Source organism: Salmo trutta, chromosome 38 (assembly GCF_901001165.1).
Source record: "Salmo trutta chromosome 38, fSalTru1.1, whole genome shotgun sequence".
Classification (NCBI taxonomy): domain Eukaryota; kingdom Metazoa; phylum Chordata; class Actinopteri; order Salmoniformes; family Salmonidae; genus Salmo; species Salmo trutta.
Window position 1 is genome coordinate 21791717 of NC_042994.1, and position 26355 is coordinate 21818071.

Here is a 26355-nt window from a genome sequence, read left to right on the forward strand (position 1 = left end):
CAAGAAAAACCACACAGCCATTATCCAAGCAAGGAGAGGCGTCACAAAAAACAGAAATACAGCTAAAATGAATCACTAACCTTTGATGATCTTCATCAGATGGCACTCATAGGACTTCATGTTACACAATACATGTATGTTTTGCTCGATAAAGTTAATATTTATATCCAAAAAAAACCTTTTACATTGGCGTGTAATGTTCAGAAATGTTTTGCCTCCCAAAACATCCGGTGAATGAGCACATCAATTTACAGAAATACTCATCATAAATGTTGATAAAATATTAAACTGTTATTCAAAGAATTATAGATACACTTCTCCGTAATGCAACCGCTGTGTCAGATTTCAAAAAAACTTTACGGCGAAAGCAAACTTTGCAATAATCTGAGTACAGCGCTCAGACATCAAAACAAGCCATACAGATACCGCCATTTTGGAGTCAACAGAAATGACAAATATTACATTATAAATATTCACTTACCTTTGATGATCTTCATCGGAATGCACTCCCAGGGATCCCAGTTCCAGAATAACTGTTTGTTTTGTTCGATAAAGTTCATCTTTATGTCCAAATAGCTCCATTTTGTTCGCGCGATCAGTCGAGTAATCCAAATTCACTGTGCTTGCGGAGTAAGTTCAGACGAAAGTCAAAAAAGTTATATTACAGTTTGTAGAAACATGTCAAACGATGTATAGAATCAATCTTTAGGATGTTTTTATCATAAATCTTCCATAATATTCCAACCGGACGATTCCTTGTCTTCAGAAATGAAAAGGAACACACCTAACTCTCACGGGAGTGCGCACGATTGAGCTCATGTCATTTTCTCAGTCATCTGACTCCATATGCTCTTATTCTCTCCCCATTCACAGTAGAAGCATGAAACAACGTTTTAAAGACTGTTGACATCTAGTGGAAGCCTTAGGAAGTGCAAAATGACCCCACAGACACTGTGTATTAGATAGGAAACCACTTGAAAAACTACAAACCTCAGATTTCCACACTTCCTGGTTGGATTTTTTCTCAGGTTTTTGCCTGCCATATGAGTTCTGTTATACTCACAGACATCATTCAAACAGTTTTAGAAACGTCAGAGTGTTTTATATCGAAATCTACTAATAATACGCATATCCTACCTTCTGGGCCTGAGTAGCAGGCAGTTAACTACGGGCACGCTTTTCATCTGGACGTTAAAATATTGCCCCCTACCCAAGAGAGGTTAACACCCGCCGATCAACTGACAACCAAGGTCAGCTTGCAGGCGCCCGGCCCGCCAAAAGGAGTCACTAGAGCACAATGAGCCAAGTAAAGCCCCCCGGCCAAACCCTCCCCTAACCTGGACAAATTGTGCTCCGCCCTATGGGACCCCCGGTCATGGCCAGTTGTGACACAGCCTGGTTATGAACCGGGGTCTGTAGTGACACCGCAATCACTGTGATGCAGTGCCTTAGACCGCTGCGCAATTCAGGAGGCTGGGGACTCAAATTTTTTAAATGGACTGGATCTTTTATATTTACTACTTGAGTCCTGTTTTAGTAATTATGAAATCAGAACTTGTTGATGATAATGATAATCTACCATGTTTATAGGAGTGGTTACAAGATGCTAATAACGGTCCTATGAGTACATCAGAAAAGGTTTGGTATACCTCAACTGGTGTGCCAAACAGCCCTGGAGTTTCCCCAGACTTAAAGGCTTTAATTGCACCCAGTGGAAGCAGTATATCCTTCTCGTCGGACTCGTTAAAGGAAAAAGTTTCTTCCAGTCCACTGTGAGTAATCGCTGTTCTGATGACCATAAGTTATTTTCGGTCATAAGAGACGGTAGCAGCAACATTATGTACAAAATAAGTTACAAAAATAAGTTACACAAAACGCAAAAAAAATAAAAAAAATAGCACAATTGGTTGGGAGAATGTAAAACGTCAGCCATGTTCTTCGGCGCACCATCTTTTAGTGGTGACCTTGAACACAACACTCTCTAGTCTGATGGGTCCCTCTAACACTAGATGAGAAGGCCAGTGTTTCTCAACCTCAGTTAATTAATGTACCACCAAGTAGATTTGGCTATGCCCGTGTTACCTCTGAAGTACCTCTCATTAAAGCCTATTATGTCATGAGTCTTCTCAAGTAACCTATTTGGAAAGGCCTGAAATAACCCTGCACATCTCATGACTGTTTTTAATCATAGACATGTGGAAACATGCAGAACTAGTTCATCGTCGTTCCATTGGATAATAATGGTAATGTGGAAACATGCAGAACTAGTTCATCGTCGTTCCATTGGATAATAATGGTCATGTGGAAACATGCAGAACTAGTTTATCGTCGTTCCATTGGATATTAATGGACATGTGGAAACATGCAGAACTAGTTCATCGTCGTTTCATTGGATAAAAGTGGTAATGTGGAAACATGCAGAACTAGTTCATCAACGTTCCATTGGATAATAATGGACATGTGGTAAAAGATAAGATAGGTATCTAAAGAGACATCGGCACATGTAGGATGAGTCACATAAAAGTACGTTTTCAAGTTATGTCACATCGGTCGTATTGAGGTGACCAAAACACAGCGGGTAAAGTGCACATCTTCTTTCTTTATTAAAGAAAACACTTAAACAAAATAAACTGACGATGAAAAACAGTCCCGTAAGGTACACAGACTAAACAGGAAACAACCACCCACAAAACACAAGTGAAACGAACACACCCAAATATGGCCTCCAATTAGAGACAACAACAACCAGCTGTCTCTAATTGGAGGTCATTGCCAAAACCCAACATAGAACTAGAAAAACTACATATAAACATAGAAACAGAAAACATAAATCCTAACCAAAAACCCCAACACACACAAAACAAACACCCCCTGCCACGCCCTGAACATACTATAATGACAAATAACCCCTCTTACTGGTCAGGACGTGACAGTACCCCCCCCCCCCCCCCCAAAGGTGCAGACCCCGAATGCACCTCAAAACAAAAACCTACAAAAACAACCCCAAACCTAAAGTGAGGGAAGGGAGGGTGGCCACCGTCAACGACGGTTCCTGTGCTACACCCCCCCTCCCAATCCTCCCCCCACGGAGGTGGCTCTGGCTCTGGCCGTAGCTCCCATTCAGCAAATTCTAGGCTGCAGACCACCGCTGAAGGCTTGGGTTGCAGACCACCGCTGGAGACTCCTGGCTGAGGAGCATCGCTGGAGGCTCCAGGCTGAGGAGCGTCGCTGGAGGCTCCTGGCTGAGGAGCGTCGCTGGAGGCTCAGGGCTGAGGAGTGTCGCTGGGGGCTCAGGACTGTAGGCCGTCTCTGCAGGTTCCGGACTGTAGGCCGTCTCTGCAGGTTCCGGACTGTAGGCCATCTCTGCAGGTTCCGGATTGTAGGCCGTCTCTGTAGGTTCTGGACGGGGAACTGTCGCCAGAAGCTCTGGACGAGGAACTGTCGCCGGAAACTCTGGACAGGGAACTGTCGCCGGAAGCTCTGGACGGGGGACTGTCGCCGGAAGCTCTGGATGGGGAACTGTCGCCAGAGGCTCTGGACGGGGAACTGTCGCCGGAGGCTCTGGACTGGAAATGCGCACTGGAGGCCTGATGCGTGGGGCTGGCATAGGAGGCGCCAGACTATTAAAACCTCTTGAGACTCTCATCCCGTTAGCGGGATCATTTTCCAGCGAAAAACTCCTAGCGACATTAGCATAACGAAATTCAATATTATTATTTTTTCAAATATAGGACTGTCTCATATCGTTTTATAGATACACCTCTCTTGAATCGACCCTCGTTGTCCGATTTCAAAAAGGTTTTACAGGAAAAGCACAATATTAGATTATGTTAGAGGAGTACATGGTAAAAGTAGCATCATATGAATTTTCCGACCAAGCACATGCATCACATATAACCAAAAAACAGCTAAATGCAGCACTAACCTTTTACAAACTTCATCAGATGACACACCTAGGACATCATGTTACACACATCATGCAATCTTTTGTTCAATAAAGGTCATATTTCTATATAAAAACAGCATTTTACATCGGCACCTGACGTTGACTAACTATTTTCCCATAAAATGCGTCCCGGGAAACAGTGCTACAATTTTACAAATTACTATTCGAAAACGATTTTTTTTTTTTATATTGTCAATCTAAGATTTATAGATGAATATCTCTTGAAAACACCCGTCATAACAGATTTTAAATGAACTTTACAGGGTAATCACACTTTGAGATAAAAGGGGATGCGATACTCAGAAAATGAGCTAGAAAGCCTAGCTCGTCGCCATCTTGGAACAATCGCACATCACATCTGATCTTGTATAATATTGCCAATAATCCCTCACCTTTAGTTGTCTTCATCAGAAAGCACTTCCAGGAATCCCAGGTCCACGACAAATGTATTTTCGGTCGAAAAAGACCATTCTTTATGTTCCATTAGCTTGCTGTTGTTAGCGCGTCAGAAGGCTGTATCCAAATGTTGATACGGGCGCGGGACTTGGCTAACGAAAAATGACTTTTTTCCCTTCGTTAGGTTCGTTGAAACATGTCAAACGTTGTATAACATTAATCTTCAGGGCCTGTTTCAACAAGAGAGCCAATCAGATTCGAGTGGGACGATTTCATTGTGTTTCAAAACGTTTCCAAAGGTGGGGGCAGACACGGCCGCCGACGTCACAATGCTGATGGCCTTCCTACTGTGACCAATTGCCACATCGTCTCCTGCACTGAGTTTCGACAGCAGAAGCCTCAAAACACTTTGTAAAGACTGGGGACATCTAGTGGCAGCACTGGAAAGTGCTCAATTATCATTTTTTCACGTTGTGAATTACAGGGAAGGCTGTGAAGTCGAGTCCACAATTCAGAATCCCACTTCCTGGTTCAATCGGTCTCGGGGTTTTGACTGCCATACGAGTTCTGTTATACTCACAGACACCATTCAAACAGTTTTAGAAACTTTAGGGTGTTTTCTATCCATATAAAATAAGTATATGCATGTCCTGGCTTCTGAGTTTGATTAGTAGGCCGTTGAAAATGGGAACAAATTTTTTCCAAAATGCCCTGTGGCGCCCCCAGTGGTAGGATATACGCAAGAGGTTAACACGCACCTCAAGGCTAGTGCGGGGAGCAGGAACAGGACGTACTGGGCTGGGCAGGCACACTGGAGGCCTGATGCGTGGGACTGGCATAGGAGGCGCCAGACTAGTAACACGCACCTCAGGGCGGGTGCGGGAAGCAGGAACATGGTACACTGGGTCTTGGAGACGCACTGGAGGTCTGGAGCGCACGGCCCGCACAACCCTTCCTGGCTGAGTTGTCACTGTAGCCCGGGCGAAGCGCTGGCACAGAGCGAACTGGGCTGTGCTGGAGAGTGAGGGCTGCCGTGCGTAGAACAGGTGCAGGGTAAGCTGGACCGAGGAGCCGCACTGGTGGCCAGATGCACTGCGCCGTCGCACTTCTTCCTGGCTGAGTGCTAACTCTAGCATGGCAACGCTGAGGAGCTCGTACCAACCGCACCGGACTGTGCATGCGTATGGGTGACACAGTGTGTATCTCCGCATAACATAGTGCTTGCTTGATCCGTTGCTCCCCATAGTAAGCACTGGGAGTTGGCTCAGGTCTCCACCCTGACTTTGCCAAACTCCCCGTGTGCCCCCCCCCAAAACACAAGTGAAACGAACACACCCAAATATGGCCTCCAATCAGAGACAACAACAACCAGCTGTCTCTAATTGGAGGTCATTGCCAAAACCCAACATAGAACTAGAAAAACTAGATATAAACATAGAAACAGAAAACATAGATCCTAACCAAAAACCCCAACAAACACAAAACAAACACCCCCTGCCACGCCCTGACCATACTATAATGACAAATAACCCCTTTTACTGGTCAGGACGTGACAAGTTAGCTACCTTACTAATTAAATGTACAACAATCTACAGTTTTTTAACCTGTCTGGGCTAGGGGGCAGTATTTTCACGGCCGGATAAAAAACGTACCCGATTTAATCTGGTTACTACTCCTGCCCATACAGGAAGTGCACTGTCTGACAATTTGTTGTCCTTCTGTTGCATCTCTATCGAAAATACAGCATCTGTGCTGTAACATGACATTTTCTAAGGCTTCCATTGGCTCACTAAAGCTGCCAGAAAGCAGAATGGGGTGTCTGCTGTCTCTGGGCAAAGAACAGCAGCAGAGTTTGTGAGTGGTCAGCCTGGGGACAGTTAGACTGAGACGCGCGTTCACGAGACTACTCCATTTTTTTCTTTCAGCCTTTGAATGAATACAACGTTGCCTGGTTGGAAAATTATCGCTATTTTACGAGAAAAATCGCATAAAAATTGATTTTAAACAGCGTTTGACCTGCTTCTAAGTACGGAAATTGAACATTTTGATTTTTTTTGTCACGAAATGCGCTCGCACGTCACCCTTCGGATACTGACCTGAACGCACAAACAAAACAGAGATATTTGCACATAACTATGGATTATTTGGAACCAATAAAAACAACATTTGTTGTTGAAGTAGAAGTCCTGGGAGTGCATTCTGACGAAGAACAGCAAAGGTAATCCAATTTTTCGAATAGTAATTCTGAGTTTACTGAGCCCCGACGTTGGCGAGTGTCTGAATAGCTAGCCTTGATGGCCGAGCTATGTACTCAGAATATTGCAAAATGTGCTTTTGCCGAAAAGCTATTTTAAAATCTGACACCGCGATTGCATAAAGGAGTTCTGTATCTATAATTCTTAAAATAATTGTTATGTATTTTGTGAACGTTTATGCTGAGTAATTTAGTAAATTCACCGGAAGTTTTCGGTGTGTATGCTAGTTCTGAACATCACATGCTAATGTAAAAAGCTGGTTTTTGATATAAATATGAACTTGGTTGAACAAAACATGCATGTATTGTATAACATAATGTCCTAGGAGTGTCATCTGATGAAGATCATCAAAGGTTAGTGCTGCATTTAGCTGTGTTTTTATTTTTTTGTGACATATATGCTTGCTTTGAAAATGGCTGTGTGATTATTTCTGGCTGGGTACTCTCCTGACATAATCTAATTTTTTGCTTTCGCTGTAAAGCCTTTTCGAAATTGGATAATGTGGTTAGATTAACGAGAGTCTTGTCTTTCAAATGGTGTAAAATAGTCATATGTTTGAGAAATTCAAATTATTGATTTTTTGAGGAATTTGTATTTCGCGCCACGGTCTACAACTGGCTGTTGAATAGAGTGGGACGCTGACGTCCCACTAGCCCAGACATGTTAACAACTATAGCACAACATTAAGTAAAGATTTAATTGATACCAGGTCTGTTGACCTTCATGCATAAATGACCGTGTTTAGAATGTCATTTGATTTTGATACATCTTTTGGGAACATTGTGTTGACCTGAGAAGGGAATGTACTGTGTTTATTTTTTATTTATTTATTTATTTATTTCACCTTTATTTAACCAGGTAGGCAAGTTGAGAACAAGTTCTCATTTACAATTGCGACCTGGCCAAGATAAAGCAAAACAAATCGACAACATACAAAAACACAGAGTTACACATGGAGTAAAACAACATACAATCAATGATGCAGTAGAAAAAAATAAGACTATATACAATGTGAGCAAATGATGTGAGATAATGGAGGTAAAAGCAAAAAAATGCCATGGTGGCAAAGTAAATAAAGTATGGCAAGAAAAAAAAAAACACTGGAATGGTAGATTTGTAGTTTGAAGAAAGTTAAAGTTAAAATATAAATATAAATAATATGGTGCAAAGGAGCAAAATAAATAAAATAAATAAATACAGTAGGGGAAAAGGTAGTAGTTTGGGCTCAATTAAAGATGGGCTATGTACAGGTGCAGAGATCTGTGAGCTGCTCTGACAGCTGGTGCTTAAAGCTAGTGAGGGAGATAAGTGTTTCCAGTTTTAGAGATTTTTGTAGTTCGTTCCAATCATTGGCAGCTGAGAACTGGAAGGAGAGACGACCAAAGGAGGAGTTGGCTTTAGGGGTGACCAGAGAGATATACCTGCTGGAGCGCGTGCTACAGGTGGGTGCTGCTATGGTGACCAGTGAGCGGAGATAAGGGGGGACTTTACCTAGCAGGGTCTTGTAGATGACCTGGAGCCAATGTGTTTGGCGACGATGATGAAGTGAAGGCCAGCCAACGAGAGCATACAGGTCGCAGTGGTGGGTTGTATATGGGGCTTTGGTGACAAAACGGATGGCACTGTGATAGACTGCATCCAGCTTGTTGAGTAGGGTATTGGAGGCTATTTTGTAAATGACATCGCCGAAGTCGAGGATTGGTAGGATGGTCAGTTTTACGAGGGTATGTTTGGCAGCATGAGTGAAGGATGCTTTGTTGCGAAATAGGAAGCCAATTCTAGATTTCACTTTGGATTGGAGATGATTGATGTGAGTCTGGAAGGAGAGTTTACAGTCTAACCAGACACCTAGGTATTTGTAGTTGTCCACAAATTCTAAGTTAGAACCGTCCAGAGAAGTGATGCTGGATGGGCGGGCAGGTGCAGGCAGCGATCGGTTGAAGAGCATACATTTAGTTTTACTTTTGTTTAGGAGCAGTTGGAGACCACGGAAGGAGAGTTGAATGGCATTGAAGCTCGTCTGGAGGGTTGTTAACACAGTGTCCAAAGAAGGGCCAGAAGTATACAGAATGGTGTCGTCTGCGTAGAGGTGGATCAGAGATTCACCAGCAGCAAGAGCGACATCATTTATGTATACAGAGAAAAGAGTTGGCCCAAGAATTGAACCCTGTGGTACCCCCATAGAGACTGCCAGAGGTCCAGACAGTAGGCCCTCCGATTTGACACACTGAACTCTGTCAGAGAAGTAGTTGGTGAACCAGGCGACGCAATCGTTTGAGAAACCAAGGCTACTAAGTCTGCCGATGAGGATGTGGTGATTAACAGAGTCAAAAGCTTTGGCCAGGTCAATGAATACGGCAGCACAGTAATGTTTCTTATCGATGGCGGTTACGATGTCGTTTAGGACCTTGAGCGTGGCTGAGGTGCACCCATGACCAGCTCTGAAACCAGATTGCATAGCGGAGAGGGTGCGGTGGGATTCAAAATAGTCGGTAATCTGTTTGTTGACTTGGCTTTCGAAGACCTTAGAAAGGCAGGGTAGGATGGATATAGGTCTGTAGCAACTTGGGTCAAGAGTGTCACCTCCTTTGAAGAGGGGGATGACAGCAGCTGCTTTCCAATCTATGGGAATCTCAGACGACACGAAAGAGAGGTTGAACAGGCTAGTAATAGGGGTTGCAATAATTTCGGCAGATAATTTTAGAAAGAAAGGGTCCAGATTGTCAAGCCCAGCTGATTTGTAGGGGTCCAGATTTTGCAGCTCTTTCAGAACATCAGCTGAATGGATTTGGGAGAAGGAGAAATGGGGGAGGCTTGGGCGAGTAGCTGTGGGGGGTGCAGTGCTGTTGAATGCAGTAGGGGTAGTTAGGTGGAAAGCATGGCCAGCCGTAGAAAAATGCTTATTGAAATTCTCAATTATAGTGGGCTTATCGGTGGTGACAGAGTTTCCTATCCTCAGTGCAGTGGGCAGTTGGGAGGAGGTGTTCTTATTCTCCATGGACTTTACAATGTCCCAGAACTTTTTAGAGCTGGAGTTGCACGAAGCAAATTTCTGTTTGAAAAAGCTAGCCTTGGCGTTTCTAACTGCCTGTGTGTATTGGTTTCTAACTTCCCTAAAAAGTTGCATATCGCGGGGGCAGTTCGATGCTAATGCAGAACGCCACAGGATATTTTTGTGTTGGTTAAGGGCAGTCAGGTCTGGGGAGAACCAAGGGCTATATCTGTTCCTGGTTCTAAATTTCTTGAAAGGGGCATGCTTATTTAAGATGGAGAGGAAGGCATTTTTAAAAAATAACCAGGCATCCTCTACTGACGGGATGAGGTCAATATCCTTCCAGGATACCAGGGCCAGGTCGATTAGAAAGGCTTGCTCGTTGAAATGTTTCAGGGAGCGTTTGACAGTGATGAGTGGAGGTCGTTTGACCGCTGACCCATTACGGGTGCAGGCAATGAGGCAGTGATCGCTGAGATCTTGGTTGAAAACAGCAGAGGTGTAATTAGAGGGCACATTGGTTAGGATGATATCTATGAGGGTGCCAGTGTTTGCGGCTTTGGGGTTGTACCTGGTGGGTTCATTAATAATTTGTGTGAGATTGAGGGCATCAAGCTTGGATTGCAGAATGGCTGGGGTGTTAAGCATGTCCCAGTTTAGGTCGCCTAGTAGCACAAGCTCTGAAGATAGATGGGGGGCAATCAGTTCACATATGGTGTCCAGAGCACAGCTAGGGGCCGAGGGGGGTCTATAGCAGGCGGCAACGGTGAGAGACTTGTTTTTGGAGAGGTGGATTTTTAAAAGTAGAAGTTCAAATTGTTTGGGTACAGACCTGGATAGCAGGACAGAACTCTGCAAGCTATCTCTGCAGTAGATTGCAACACCGCCCCCTTTGGTCGTTCTATCTTGTCTGAAAACGTTGTAGTTAGGGATGAAGATTTCACAGTTTTTGGTGGACTTCCTAAGCCAAGATTCAGACACAGCCAGGACATCCGGGTTGGCAGAGTGTGCTAAAGCAGTGAATAAAACAAACTTAGGGAGGAGGCTTCTAATGTTAACATGCATGAAACCAAGGCTATTACGGTTACAGAAGTCATCAAAAGAGAGCGCCTGGGGAGTAGGTGTGGAGCCAGGCATTGAAGGGCCTGGATTCACCTCTACATCCCCAGCGGAGCAGAGAAGGATAAGTATGAGGGTTCGGCTAAAAGCTATAAGAATTGGTCGTCTGTGACGTCCAGAATAGAGAGAAAAAGGAGCAGGTATCTGGGGGCGATAAAATAGCTTCAAGGTATAATGTACAGACAAAGGTATGGTGGGATGTGAGTACAGAGGAGGTAAACCTAGGCATTTAGTGATTATGAGAGAGATATTGTCTCTAGAAATATCATTGAAACCAGAAGATGTCATAGCATGTGTGGGTGGAGGAACTGAGAGGTTGGATAAGGTATAATGAGCAGGGCTAGAGGCTCTACAGTGAAATAAGCCAATAAACACTAACCAGAACAGCAATGGACAAGGCATATTGACATTAAGGAGAGGCATGCTTAGCCGAGTGATCAGAGGGTCCAGTGAGATTCAGACAGCTAGCTGGGCCATAGGTAGCAAGCTGGTGGAAGATGGGAGGGAGGTCTGTTTTTAGCCGCCTCGTGCGTTTCCGTCTGTGGGTTAGTGGGGTTCCGTGTGGAAGGGGGGACCTGTCCAAGTTGGCAAAATAGTTAGTTATAGTGGCCCAAGAAAAGTGTCCGACAGACCTATTCAGATCACAGCCGAAAAGACAGCTAACGATTAGCTGGCCGCAGATGGGCGATCAGGTTACGTCGCGACGGAGGGGCCAGTTGGAACAACTCCCTCGGGCAGATAACGTCGGTGATCCAGTCGTGAAGACCCAATGGGGCTCCGCATCGGCAGTAAAACGGGTCAGGATAGGTGAGTTGTAGCCCAGGAGACACTTCAGCTGGCTAGCTCAGGAGTAGCCCACGAGTGGCTGACGGAATTCTTCAGCTGGCTAGCTAGCTAGCTCCGTAATTGTGTGTGTTAATTCCGAGACCGACGTTGCCAATAGTCACTCAGGTAGCAGCTAGTTAGCTGCAAGATCCAGGTGTAAATGTCCAGAGCCTGCGGTAGAAATCGAGGAAAGGAGAGAGAATAGGTCCGATATGCTCTGGTCTGAGTCGCGCTGTACAAAAACTGGCGATAGCTTTTCGAGCTAATGGATAGCTGAGGACAGCTAACCGTAGCTAGCTGAACTTCAACGTTAGCCTGTGAAAATAGCTAACCTCTGGCTAGCTTCTGTCGTGGAATTCAGATGAGGTAAATAATACTTTCTTTTTTTTTTAATTGATGAGGCGGGTTGCAGGAGAGTGCTTTGAGGTTGAGTATTTAGAATAAAAAAATGTAAAAAGATAAGTGAGAAAAAAAAATATGTAAATATATATATATATACACGGGACACGACAGGACGTCTGAACTGCTACGCCATCTTGGAAGCCAATGACAACCAATTGACAGTTATGCCACATAGCATTACTATTTTTATAGTTTAGATTTTTTGAAGGTCAAATTGCTGAATTTTTTTTTATAAATAAGTGATAATGCCCAACAAGCTGGTGTTGTTAGGCGTTGCAAATCGTGCCACGGTGCAGGGCATTATTACTTTTATACAATGTGTTACCAACATATTAAAATAATTATTGACATATTTTCATTCAAAAAGTTTTTTTGATGAATTTATTCATAGTATTTCATCATTCCATGAGATATAGTCCCCACACATCTAGGACTGTTACCTCTACAGTTATACCACGTATCATTAATCTCTTTATAGTCCACACACATCTAGGACTGTTACCTCTACAGTTATACCACATATCATTACTCTCTTTATAGTCCCCACACATCTAGGACTGTTACCTCTACAGTTATACCACATATCATTAATCTCTTTATAGTCCCCACACATCTAGGACTGTTACCTCTACAGTTATACCACATATCATTAATCTCTTTATAGTCCCCACACATCTAGGACTGTTACCTCTACAGTTATACCACGTATCATTAATCTCTTTATAGTCCCCACACATCTAGGACTGTTACCTCTACAGTTATACCACATATCATTAATCTCTTTATAGTCCCCACACATCTAGGACTGTTACCTCTACAGTTATACCACGTATCATTAATCTCTTTATAGTCCCCACACATCTAGGACTGTTACCTCTACAGTTATACTACATATCATTAATCTCTTTATAGTCCCCACACATCTAGGACTGTTACCTCTACAGTTATACCACATATCATTAATCTCTTTATAGTCTCCACACATCTAGGACTGTTACCTCTACAGTTATACCACATATCATTAATCTCTTTATAGTCCCCACACATCTAGGACTGTTACCTCTACAGTTATACTACATATCATTAATCTCTTTATAGTTTAGATTGTTTGAAAGTCAAACAGCTGAGAAGAAATTCTAATTTAGTTTATCCTCATTTGCAAAAATGGAACGAGGAAGAGGAAGGACTCAGAGGACTCTGTTCCTGTTGGCACTCTGTCTGCAGGCCTTCACTGGTCAATGCCAAGGTACACACACACACACACACACACACACACACACACACACACACACACACACACACACACACACACACACACACACACACACACACACACACACACACACACACACACACACACACACACACACACACACACGATCGAGGAGATGGTGGAGGACAATGGAGGACAACACTACACCAGTGCTGCCTATGAAGAGGCTCAGAGAAAGATCAGAGAGGAGATTATGTTTTACTGTAAACTGGCAGCGTACAGCAGTCTAGCCACAACAGGACTAGGGATATTTTATGCTTCACCAGTATTGGTGGCAGCAGGTCTAGCTGCAGGCTTCAGCCAAGGGTTTGAATGCACTAAGGAGATGCTAGGCTTTTAAAACACCAGGTGTGCGTTCAGTTGGTCTTAATGTTTCGCTATGTATGGCAACGGTATTTAGTGAATGATATAACAGTTCTTTCAAAACCATTTGCAATTTTATAGATATGCTAGCCATGTGGCAGGATGGATCTAGCAGGGTGTGAATGTGGAAAATGTTAACAAAACTCTTGCTGCACTGTACACAATCACCCTCTCATGACCCATAGTTACGTTTCTCAACTGAAATCATGACCGTTTATTTTAGTGGAGGTGTATGTATTTAGTGGGGATATATAGTATATATTAAATGGTAGTGTGTGTATTTAGTGGGGATATATAGTATATATTAAATGGTAGTGTATGTATTTAGTGGGGATACATAGTATATATTAAATGGCAGTGTATGTATTTAGTGGGGATACATAGTATATATTAAATGGTAGTGTATGTATTTAGTTGAGATACATCGCATGTATTAAATGGTAGTGTATGTATTTAGTGGGGATACATAGCATGTATTGAATGGTGTAAGGGTGTATGTATTATGGGTAGTGGGTACTGGCTGTGTAGGGATATAAAACACACCTGTTATTATGAATACTCCTGTTTCCAGTTGTTTTACACGTCCTGATACAGTCCTTGAAATGCATTTTCCAGATTGCATTATTGCTTAAAAAAAAGTTCTTTACAGCAGGATTTGATGTATGGATGACTCATAGTGAAGACTGGGTTCGTGCAGATAACCAACAATTTACGACGTTTGGAATGAGACTAACGTGAGGTAAAGAATAATTCATCATCAATTAGAATATTAATTGATCAGATATTAAAATATCTGAACGAAAATTATAACTTTGTAATCTGAATATTTTCCTTGGTGCCCCGACTTCCTAGTTAATTACATCTACCTGATTAGTTAATCACGTAATAATAATTACAGAGAATTGATTTGATAAACTAAAATCAAGTCTTCAGTTTAATGATGCCAAAGACATGAAACAGTCATGGGTGAACAGGGAGTACAGGAGAGGGCTGAGAATGCACCCATGTTTGCCCCAGTGTTGAGGATCTGCCGGGTGGAGATGTTGTTTCCTCTCTCACCACCTGGGGGCGGCCCGTCAGAAAGTCCAGGACCCAGTTGCAGATGGCGGGGTCGAGTCCCAGGGTCTCGAGCTTAATGACAAGTTTGGAGGGTATTATGGTGTTAAATGCTGAGCTGTACAGTGTAACAGCTCCCCTCCCCTCTGTCACGTCATCACTCCTGTTTCCTGTTTCCGGTCACAACTTGCAGACTTGTTTACGCTGCTGTGCGTTTTTGTTGCCGATCTTACGTTTTCATTACCGTATATTTTTACTTTTTACCCTCACTCAACTTTTTTCATTCAACTTTCTTACCCCGGAGGTTTTATCTGGACATGGTTCGTCAGGACTTCAAACAGCCGAAGCTAAGTAACATTAACATGATGCCTTCTAATTGCAGTCGTTGTACTTATAATATACAGGAGAACGATCGCCTTACGGCAAGGATAGCTGTGCTGCAAGCCCAGCTTCAGACGCAATCGTTAGGCAAGGGTCATTTCAGTGTAGGAAAGGATGAAACAGCGTCTGTGCCACCAGCAAGTACAGATAGTAACGTTAGTATAAACCCCCTCGCACGGTCCCCGCAGCCGGACAACTTTCTCATGGCTTCTGAAGGGAAATGCTGTAGGAATGCTCAACCGGTGTCGCTCATTCAGCCGACAGAAACTTTCAACCGGTTCTCCCCATTAACAGCGAGTCGGAGTCAGAGGCCGAGACTTCTCTGGTCTCTACTCCTCCCGTTACGGGGTCTGAGACGCCGACGGCTCCCACCATTAGCACAAATTGAAAACCCTAGTCATTGGCGACTCCATTACCCGCAGTATTAGACTTAAAACGAATCATCCAGCGATCATACACTGTTTACCAGGGGGCAGGGCTACCGACGTTAAGGCTAATCTAAAGACGGTGCTGGCTAAAGCTAAAACTGGTGAGTGTAGAGAGTATAGAGATATTGTTATCCACGTCGGCACCAACGATGTTAGGATGAAACAGTCAGAGGTCACCAAGCGCAACATAGCTTCAGCGTGTAAATCAGTTAGAAAGATGTGTCGGCATCGAGTAATTGTCTCTGGCCCCCTCCCAGTTAGGGGGAGTGATGAGCTCTACAGCAGAGTCTCACAACCCAATCGCTGGATGAAAACTGTGTTCTGCCCCTCCCAAAAGATAGAATTTGTAGATAACTGGCCCTCTTTCTGGGACTCACCCACAAACAGGACCAAGCCTGGCCTGTTGAGGAGTGACGGACTCCATCCTAGCTGGAGGGGTGCTCTCATCTTATCTACGAACATAGACAGGGCTCTAACTCCTCTAGCTCTAGAATGAAATAGGGTGCAGGCCAGGCAGCAGGCTGTTAGCCAGCCTGCCACCTTAGTGGAGTCTGCCATTAGCACAGTCAGCGTAGTCAGCTCAGCTTTCCCCATTGAGACCGTGTCTGTGCCTCGATCTAGGTTGGGCAAAATTAAAAATGGCGGTGTTCGCTTTAGTAATCTCACTAGTATAAAGACCTCCATTCCTGCCATTATTGAAAGAGATTGTGATACTTCACATCTCAAAATTGGGTTACTTAATGTTAGATCCCTCACTTCCAAGGCAGTTATAGTCAATGAACTAATCACTGATCATAATCTTGATGTGATTGGCCTGACTGAAACATGGCTTAAGCCTGATGAATTTACTGCGTTAAATGAGGCCTCACCCCCTGGTTACACTAGTGACCATACCCCCCGTGCATCCGGCAAAGGCGGAGGTGTTGCTAACATCTACGATAGCAAATTTCAATTTACAAAAAAAAAAAAATGACGTTTTCGTGTTTTGAGCTTCTAGTCATGAAATCTATGCAGCCTACTCAATCACTTTTTATAGCTACTGTTTACAGGCCTCCTGGGCCATATGCAGTGTTTCTCACTGAGTTCCCTGAATTCCTATCGGATCTTGTAGTCATAGCAGATAATATTCTAATTTTTGGTGACTTTAACATTCACATGGAAAAGTCCACAGACCCACTCCAAAAGGCTTTCGGAGCCATCATCGACTCAGTGGGTTTTGTCCAACATGTCTCTGGACCTACTCACTGCCACAGTCATACTCTGGACCTAGTTTTGTCCCATGGAATAAATGTTGTGGATCTTAATGTTTTTCCTGTGACGACCCTCCCACTCTGTCTGCCGTATTCTCTCTCTTGTTTCTTTATTAGGAGGCCGGTGGGCGGAGTTGGAAGGGTCGTCAGATGAATGGGAAACACCTGGGCTCAGGTGTTTCCCAGGATAAATGGACCTCTTCCCCATTCATTGAGGAGACTCTCTCCACACAGACACCTTGCTGTTTTTGGTTGTGTAGTTTTGTGGTTTTTTTTGGTTATTTGCTTTGGCACCTTTCAACACTCAGCATTATTACATTCAAGTATGCAACACACTCACTTACACTACTGATTACTGATTACACATGCCATTGTTATCTACTTAGTTGCTTTATTTAATAAATATATATTTTTGTTACCCTTTGTCTCCACGTTGTCTCCCTTTTGTTGCGAACCCTGAGCCGGTTCGTAACAAGTGGGGGCTCATCCGGGATCTTGAACTTTTGTTTGGGAGAAAACGTGGAGGTATGTTAACTTGAGGTGTTTTGTTTGTTAGTTTGAGTTTGGTGCTCAGTACTGGTTGTCTTTGGTTGTTTTGTTTGTGTGCTGCGTTGGAGAGAGTACATTGGTTAGTTTCCAGGCCTCTGCCCAGCCTGGAAACGCTTGTTCTACTCGCTGTGGGAACATTGGTCTGAGGTGAGTACAATCAGCTGTGTACCTCGGTGGGAGATTTGGTTAGGGTAGTGAAACTTACTACCGGAGCTATAGCCTTTTTCCCCTGATAGGCTTAGCGACGTGTTTCATTTTTGGAATATGTTGGGCATGGTTAATGTTTGTTATTTTTGTGTGGTGTCTGTGGACTGAGCAGTTGTCTCGGGAGCACATCCGTGGCTTGGTGGAATCTACCAGCGTGCTGGGGGGTTACTTCCTCGCCAGCGGGCTACAGTGCATAATTACCCACCGCAAATCTGCATGAAGACTAGGGTTGAGTTATTGTAGGTTTTGGGGAAGCTCCATATCTCATCTCTTTTCTGTGGTACCAGTGTGATTGTTTTTTCTCTTGTTGTGGTCTGATGTGCTCAGAGGGGTTGAGTGAGATTTTTTTTTTTTTTCTCTCCCTTTCCTCTCTCTCTCTGACTATGGCGTCTAATGTAGACGAGTTCATTCGCTTTCCATCAGAGGAACTGTTAGACATATGTACTAAAGAACAGCTGTTGAAGGTTGCTGAACACTACAAAATTGAAATTAGTGATAAACGTCTAAAAAATTCCATTAGGTTAATATTGAAGGCCAATCTGATGGAGAGTGGTATTCTTGAAGTTACCACTGGGGCAGCCTCTGCTGAGGACTCGCCGTCTCCCCGATATGTCACAATTACCACTCCATCGGTTAGTCCTAGTAATCTTCTTTTTGAACAGCAGAAAGAGCTGCTTCTGTTACAGCAAGAGCACGATCGTGAGAAGCTAGAGTACGATCGTATGAAATATGAAAAGGAATTGGCTGCTGATCAGTTAAAATATGAAAAGGAATTGGCTGCTGATCAGTTAAAATATGAAAAGGAATTGGAATTTAAACAGGATAAGGAGCGTGCAGATCGTGTAAAATATGAAAAGGAATTGGCTGCTGATCAGTTAAAATATGAAAAGGAATTGGCTGCTGATCAGTTAAAACATGAAAAGGAATTGGAATTTAAACAGGATATCGAGCGTGCTAAAATCAAGCTGCAACAAGAGCGACTAGAGTTGGTTAGGGAAGGAAAGCTCTCAGGAGAGAGTTTGCTCTGGGAAGGTGACCCAGAATTACTTAGGAATCGTTCCTCTTTTGGTCGTGCCCCGGACACATTTGACATTGTTGGGAATTTACGGTTGTTGCCTCAGTTTAATGAAAAGGATCCTGAGACATTCTTTTTGTTGTTTGAGCGTGTTGCTAACGCTAGGAGTTGGCCTGATTCTGATCGCGCTTTGATGTTACAATGTGTGCTGACTGGTAAAGCGCAGGAAGCATATTCAGCTCTTAGTGTAGCCGACAGTGTCATTTATGATAAGGTTAAAACGGCGGTGTTACAGATTTACGAATTGGTTCCTGAGGCTTACCGCCAACGATTTAGAACTTTAAAAAGGGATGATAAACAAACTCATGTTGAGTTTGTGCGACAATTATCTTCACAGTTTAATCGCTGGTGTTCCGCCTCTGCAGTTATGACTTTCCAAGGGCTGTGTGAGCTGATTATGTTAGAGCAATTTAAGGACACAGTCCCTGATCGTATAGCCACGTATATTAACGAACGGAAAGTTAAAACTGTCGCTGAAGCTGCGGTTTTGGCAGATGAATATGTTTTGACTCACAAAACTGTTTTTGTAGAGCCCCGTATTCGGAGTGAGTGGAGACGTTCGGAGAGATTTGGACCTCGGTCACCGAGATACTCTGGTTCACGGGCAGAGTTTTATTCAGCTAGGGTTGAGCCTGACTCCCATGGTAAAACTGACTTTGGTCAAGAGTGTCACTACTGTCTAGGCTCAGGACATTGGAAAAACGAATGTCCGGTTCTTAGGTCTAGGGATAAGTTCAGTACAGGTACTTTTGTTAAATCGAAGCCTACGGCGTTAGCTGCGCCTGTTCCACATCAGTTCACTCCTGACATATTGTCTCAGGCCCAGGGGCAGGTGAAAGTCCATATTGATCCAGACTATTTACCTTTCATTACGGAGGGTTTTGTGTCCCTGTTAGGAAGTAAGAACCTAGTGCCAGTGAAGATCCTAAGAGACACAGGTGCCTCTGAATCATTTGTGTTGGAATCTCTGTTACCCTTCTCTGCTGAGACTGATTCAGGGAATAGCGTGCTAATTAGGGGAATAGGTTTGAACACTCTGTCAGTTCCATTGCATAGATTAATGTTGGATTGTGGACTGGTGAAAGGTGAGGTTGTTGTGGGGGTGCGTCCTTCATTGCCTATTGAGGGTATTGACGTTATCCTTGGGAATAACTTGGCTGGTGAGCGTGTGTGGCCTGTTGTGTCTCCAGCTCTAGTGGTTTCCAATACACCGGTAATTGTAGGGATTCCTGATGAGAGTGCGCAGAGTTTCCCAGAGGTGTTCTCTGCGTGTGCAGTGACGCGGTCTATGATCCATGGCGATCTAGTTACTGCGTCGGTAAATGAGAATACCACAAAGACGTCTATCACTGTTTTCCCCGTTATTCCGTTACCTGTACCCCGCTCCGATCTAATCGATGCGCAAAGGACTGACCCCACATTAGAGAAGTTGCGTGACCAAATTGTGCCTGTGGAACAGTTGGGAGATGTTGCACATGGATATTTTCTCCAAGAGGATGTCCTGATGAGAAAGTGGATGTCTCATGGTAGTTGTTTTCTGGGGGAGGCGATTAGTCAGGTTGTTGTACCAGTTAAGCTTCGTGAGTTGGTTTTGACCACTTCTCACAATGATGTTGCTGGACATATGGGTGTGAGGAAAACCTACAATCGTATATTAAGACATTTCTTTTGGCCTGGATTGAAGAGAGATGTTTCTGAGTTTATCAAAACTTGTCACACCTGTCAATTAACTGGTAAACCTAATCAAGCTATTAAGCCGGTACCACTGTTTCCTATTCCGGTACTCAGCCAACCTTTTGAGTACCTGATTATTGATTGTGTTGGTCCTCTGCCTCGTTCTAAAAAAGGTAGTAATTATTTGTTGACTGTGATGTGTCAGACCACTAGGTTTCCGGCTGCCTATCCTCTCCGGTCTATCACGACTAAGTCTGTGTTAAAAGCTTTGACTCAGTTTTTCTCACTGTTTGGAATTCCTAAGGTCATTCAGAGTGATCAAGGATCAAATTTCACCTCTACTCTCTTTGGTCAGGTTTTACAACAGCTCCATATTAAACACAATTTGTCTAGCGCCTATCATGCGCAAAGTCAGGGAGCACTGGAACGTTTCCATCAAACACTTAAGTCCTTGTTGAGAGCTTATTGTACTGAGATGGATAAGGATTGGGAGGAGGGGTTGCCTTGGTTACTGTTAGCCGCTAGGGAGGTTTCACAGGAGAGCACAGGTTTCAGTCCAAATGACCTTGTGTTTGGACATAGGGTGCGTGGACTTTTATCTGTTCTCCAGGATGATTGGAAATCTCCCGAGCCTCCTCAGTCCTTGTTATCGTATGTGTGTGATTTCCGGCGACGCTTGTATGCCGCTGGTGAAATGGCGAAAGAAAAGCTATCATCTTCACAGGAAAGGATGAAGGGCATATTTGATCGTCGAACTGAGCCTCGTCACTTTAGTCCAGGTGACCAGGTTCTTGCTTTGCTGCCAATTATTGGTTCTCCTTTTCAAGCCAAGTTTCAAGGTCCATATACAGTGGTGCGCCAGTACACTGAGCAGAATTATCTAGTTGCCACTCCAGAACGGAGAAAAGCACACCAACTGTGCCATGTAAATTTGTTAAAACCCTATTATGCACGTTCAACGGAGACTAAACAGTGGGAGTCTAAAGAGGACGGTAAACCTGTTCTTTTGGCTGATACCGTTACATCCTTTGGTTCTTCTCATGCTAGGTCTGTGCATGATGAGGAAGATGTTCCTGGTCCCGACGATTGCGTATTGCAAGGTAGATTGAAAAATTCAGAGACACTGGATATTTTGGACAACCTTCTTAACCATCTACCTGTTGATGAGCGAAAAGAGATGGTTGATCTGATTCGGAAATTTCCAGAGTTGTTTTCTGATATACCAACACGTACCAACTTGATAGAGCATGATATTGACATTGGAGATGCTGACCCTATTCGTCAGCGGTTCTATAGAGTTTCTGCAGAGAAACTGCGTTGTCTGGATGCTGAGGTCAGGTACATGCTGGAGAGTAAGATAGCAGAGCCTTCTTTCTCCAGTTGGGCTTCTCCCTGTATATTGGTCAGTAAACCGGATGGAACAAACAGATTTTGTACGGACTACCGTAAGGTAAATGCTGTCACTAAGCCAGATTCATTTCCTCTTCCTCGAATGGAGGACTGCGTAGATAAAGTCGGAGCAGCTAAGTTTGTTAGCAAATTTGACCTGTTAAAGGGCTATTGGCAGGTGCCCCTAACGAGTAGGGCACGTGAAATCTCTGCCTTTATTACACCCTCTGGTCTGTACTCGTATTCGGTTATGAGTTTTGGCCTGCGTAATGCACCTGCCACTTTTCAGCGACTTATGAACAGGGTTGTTGCAGGGCTGGCCGGGTGCGCTGTTTATCTGGACGATGTAGTGATATATGCAGATACCTGGGAGGAACATCTGTCTCGTATTCAAGCCTTGTTTGAGCGGCTGGCTGCAGGTCACCTCACGATCAATTTGGCTAAATGTGAGTTTGCTCAGGCAACTGTTACATACCTTGGAAAGGTGGTTGGGCAGGGTGAAGTGCGTCCGGTTCGGGCTAAAGTGGTAGCTATTGATGCTTTTCCACCACCAACTACAAAAAAGGAACTTATGCGTTTCTTGGGAATGATTGGTTACTACCGTGGATTTTGTAGGAACTTTTCTACTGTGGTCGCTCCCTTGACCGAATTGTTGAAAGCTAAGGCTGTTTACGTATGGTCTTCTCATTGTCAACAGGCTTTTGAAGATGCAAAGAAGTTGCTTACCTCAACTCCGGTGCTGGCTGCTCCTCGTGTGGATTTGGCATTTACCTTGCAGGTGGATGCTAGTCATGTGGGGGCAGGTGCAGTTTTGCTGCAAGCAGATGTGTCTGGGGTTGAGAGGCCTGTTAGTTTCTTTTCCAGGAAATTTGACCGTTGTCAGTTGAACTACTCGGTCATTGAAAAAGAAGCGCTAGCACTCATTTGGGCGTTACAACACTTTGAAGTGTATGTTGGGTCGGGGGTAGTACCTATTGTGGTCTACACCGACCATAACCCTCTCACCTTTTTCAGGTCCATGATGTGTCCCAATCAGAGGATAATGAGATGGTGTTTATTTTTACAATCCTTCCATCTCGATGTGAGGCATATCCGGGGAACTGATAACGTGATTGCGGATGCGCTCTCTCGTGCGCCCTGTTCCTGAATATTTATGTGACTGACCGTTGTTTGGTGTTGTCGTGTTCTGTCGTTCCTGTCTGTTCCCTCCTGGTCTCGTTGTCTTCTTTCCTCTTAAAAGTTGCTTCCTGTATACAAAGGTTGCTGAGGTCTGGGGAGAAGGAGGTTGGCTGGGGCAAGTGGAAGATGAACATGTAACCTCTTGTAAATTTGGGACGCAGAGGCTGGTACGTTGTTCCGGGGCCCTTGTTGGTCCCCGGTTTTATGGGGGGGGGGTGTGACGACCCTCCCACTCTGTCTGCCGTATTCTCTCTCTTGTTTCTTTATTAGGAGGCCGGTGGGCGGAGTTGGAAGGGTCGTCAGATGAATGGGAAACACCTGGGCTCAGGTGTTTCCCAGGATAAATGGACCTCTTCCCCATTCATTGAGGAGACTCTCTCCACACAGACACCTTGCTGTTTTTGGTTGTGTAGTTTTGTGGTTTTTTTTTGGTTATTTGCTTTGGCACCTTTCAACACTCAGCATTATTACATTCAAGTATGCAACACACTCACTTACACTACTGATTACTGATTACACATGCCATTGTTATCTACTTAGTTGCTTTATTTAATAAATATATATTTTTGTTACCCTTTGTCTCCACGTTGTCTCCCTTTTGTTGCGAACCCTGAGCCGGTTCGTAACATTCCTCATAATCCTGGATTATTGGACCACCATTTTATTGCGTTTACAATTGCAACAAATAATCTGCTCAGACCCCAACCAAGGAGCATTAAAAGTCGTGCTATAAATTCTCAGACAACCCAAAGATTCCTTGATGCCCTTCCAGACTCCCTCTGCCTACCCAAGGACGTCAGAGGACAAAAATCCGTTAACCACCTAACCGAGGAACTCAATTTAACCTTGCGCAATACCCTAGATGCAGTTGCACCCTTAAAAATTAAAAACATCTGTCATAAGAAACTAGCTCCCTGGTATACAGAAAATACACGAGCTCTGAAGCAAGCTTCCAGAATATTGGAACGGAAATGGCGCCACACCAAACTGGAAGTCTTCCGACTAGCTTGGAAAGACAGTACCGTGCAGTATCGAAGAGCCCTCACTGCTGCTCGATCATCCTATTTTTCCAACTTAATTGAGGAAAATAAGAACAATCCGAAATTTCTTTTTGATACTGTCGCAAAGCTAACTAAAAAGCAGCATTCGCAAATGGAGGATGGCTTTCACTTCAGCAGTAATACATTTATGAACTTCTTTGAGGAAAAGATCATGATCATTAGAAAGCAAATTACGGACTCCTCTTTAAATGTGGGTATTCCTCCAAAGCTCCATTGTCCTGAGTCTGCACAACTCTGCCAGGACCTTGGCTCAAGGGAGATACTAAAGTGTTTTAGTACTATATCTCTTGACACAATGATGAAAATAATCATGGCCTCCAAATCCTCAAGCTGCATACTGGACCCTATTCCAACTAAACTACTGAAAGAGCTGCTTCCTGTGCTTGGCCCTCCTATGTTGAACATAATAAACGGCTCTCTATCCACCGGATGTGTACCAAGCTCACTAAAAGTGGCAGTAATAAAGCCTCTCTTGAAAAAGCCGAATCTTGACCCAGAAATTATAAAAAACTATCGGCCTATATCGAATCTTCCATTCCTCTCAACATTTTTTGAAAAAGCTGTTGCACAGCAACTCACTGCCTTCCTGAAGACAAACAATGTATACGAAACGCTTCAGTCTGGTTTTAGACCCCATCATAGCACTGAGACTGCACTTGTGAAGGTGGTAAATGACCTTTTAATGACGTCAGACCGAGGCTCTGCATCTGTCCTCGTGCTCCTAGATCTTAGTGCCGCTTTTGATACCATCGATCACCACATTCTTTTGGAGAGATTGGAAACCCAAATTGGTCTACATGGACAAGTTCTGGCCTGGTTTAGATCTTATCTGTCGGAAAGATATCAGTTTGTCTCTGTGAATGGTTTGTCCTCTGACAAATCAATTGTAAATTTCGGTGTTCCTCAAGGTTCCGTTTTAGGACCACTATTGTTTTCCCTATATATTTTACCTCTTGGGGATGTCATTCGAAAACATAATGTTAAATTTCACTGCTATGCGGACGACACACAGCTGTACATTTCAATGAAACATGGTGAAGGTCCAATTGCCCTCGCTAGAAGCCTGTGTTTCAGACATAAGGAAGTGGATGGCTGCAAACTTTCTACTTTTAAACTCGGACAAAACAGAGATGCTTGTTCTAGGTCCCAAGAAACAAAGAGATCTTCTGTTCAATCTGACAATTAATCTGGATGGTTGTACAGTCGTCTCAAATAAAACTGTGAAGGACCTCGGTGTTACTCTGGACCCTGATCTCTCTTTTGAAGAACATATCAAGACTGTTTCAAGGACAGCTTTTTTCCATCTACGTAACATTGCAAAAATCAGAAACTTTCTGTCCAAAAATGATGCAGAAAAATTAATCCATGCTTTTGTTACTTCTAGGCTGGACTACTGCAATGCTCTACTTTCCGGCTACCCGGATAAAGCACTAAACAAACTTCAGTTAGTGCTAAATACGGCTGCTAGAATCCTGACTAGAACCAAAAAATGTGTTCATATTACTCCAGTGCTAGCCTCCCTACACTGGCTTCCTGTTAAGGCAAGGGCTGATTTCAAGGTTTTACTGCTAACCTACAAAGCATTACATGGGCTTGCTCCTACCTATCTTTCCGATTTGGTCCTGCCGTACATACCTACACGTACGCTACGGTCACAAGACGCAGGCCTCCTAATTGTCCCTAGAATTTCTAAGCAAACGGCTGGAGGTAGGGCTTTCTCCTATAGAGCTCCATTTTTATGGAATGGTCTGCCTACCCATGTGAGAGACGCAGACTCAGTCTCAACCTTTAAGTCTTTACTGAAGACTTATCTCTTCAGTAGGTCCTATGATTAAGTGTAGTCTGGCCCAGGAGTGTGAAGGTGAACGGAAAGGCTGGAGCAACGAACGGCCCTTGCTGTCTCTGCCTTGCCGGTTCCCCTCTTTCCACTGGGATTCTCTGCCTCTAACCCTATTACAGGGGCTGAGTCACTGACTTACTGGTGTTCTTCCATGCCGTCCATGGGAGGGGTGCGTCACTTGAGTGGGTTGAGTCACTGACGTGGTCTTCCTGTCTGGGTTGGCGCCCCCCCCCTTGGGTTGTGCCATGGCGGAGATTTTTGTGGGCTATACTCGGCCTTGTCTTCGGACGGTAAGTTGGTGGTTGTAGACATCCCTCTAGTGGTGTGGGGGCTGTGCTTTGGCAAAGTTGGTGGGGTTATATCCTGCCTGTTTGGCCCTGTCCGGGGGTATCATCGGATGGGGCCACAGTGTCTTCTGATCCCTCCTGTCTCAGCCTCCAGTATTTATGCTGCAGTAGTTTATGTGCCGGGGGGCTAGGGTCAGTCTGTTTCATCTGGAGTATTCTCTTGTCTTATCCGGTGTCCTGTGTGAATTTAAATATGCTCTCTCTAATTCTCTCTTTCTCTCTTTCTTTCTTTCTCTTGGAGGACCTGAGCCCTAGGACCATGCCTCGGGACTACCTGGCATGATGACTCCTTGCTGTCCCCAGTCCACCTGGCCATGCTGCTGCTCCAGTTTCAACTGTTCTGCCTGC

At 44.1% G+C, this 26355-nt stretch overlaps 1 protein-coding gene and 1 long non-coding RNA gene across 2 annotated transcripts in view; one reads left to right on the forward strand and one right to left on the reverse strand.

Annotated features, from left to right (window-relative positions):
* The window catches only part of LOC115178775 (GTPase IMAP family member 7-like), a 39130-nt gene that overhangs the window by 3642 nt on the left and 9133 nt on the right, over positions 1–26355 (forward strand). The window contains exon 3 of the mRNA XM_029740087.1: positions 13104–13181. Coding sequence (XP_029595947.1) covers positions 13104–13181 — 78 coding nt within the window. The remainder of the gene's footprint in view (positions 1–13103; positions 13182–26355) is intronic.
* On the reverse strand, positions 12288–13120 carry LOC115178782 (uncharacterized). The gene is made up of 2 exons (XR_003872698.1): positions 12438–13120; positions 12288–12375 (listed from the first exon to the last, which is right to left on the reverse strand). It is a non-coding gene; the product is annotated as an uncharacterized LOC115178782 (long non-coding RNA).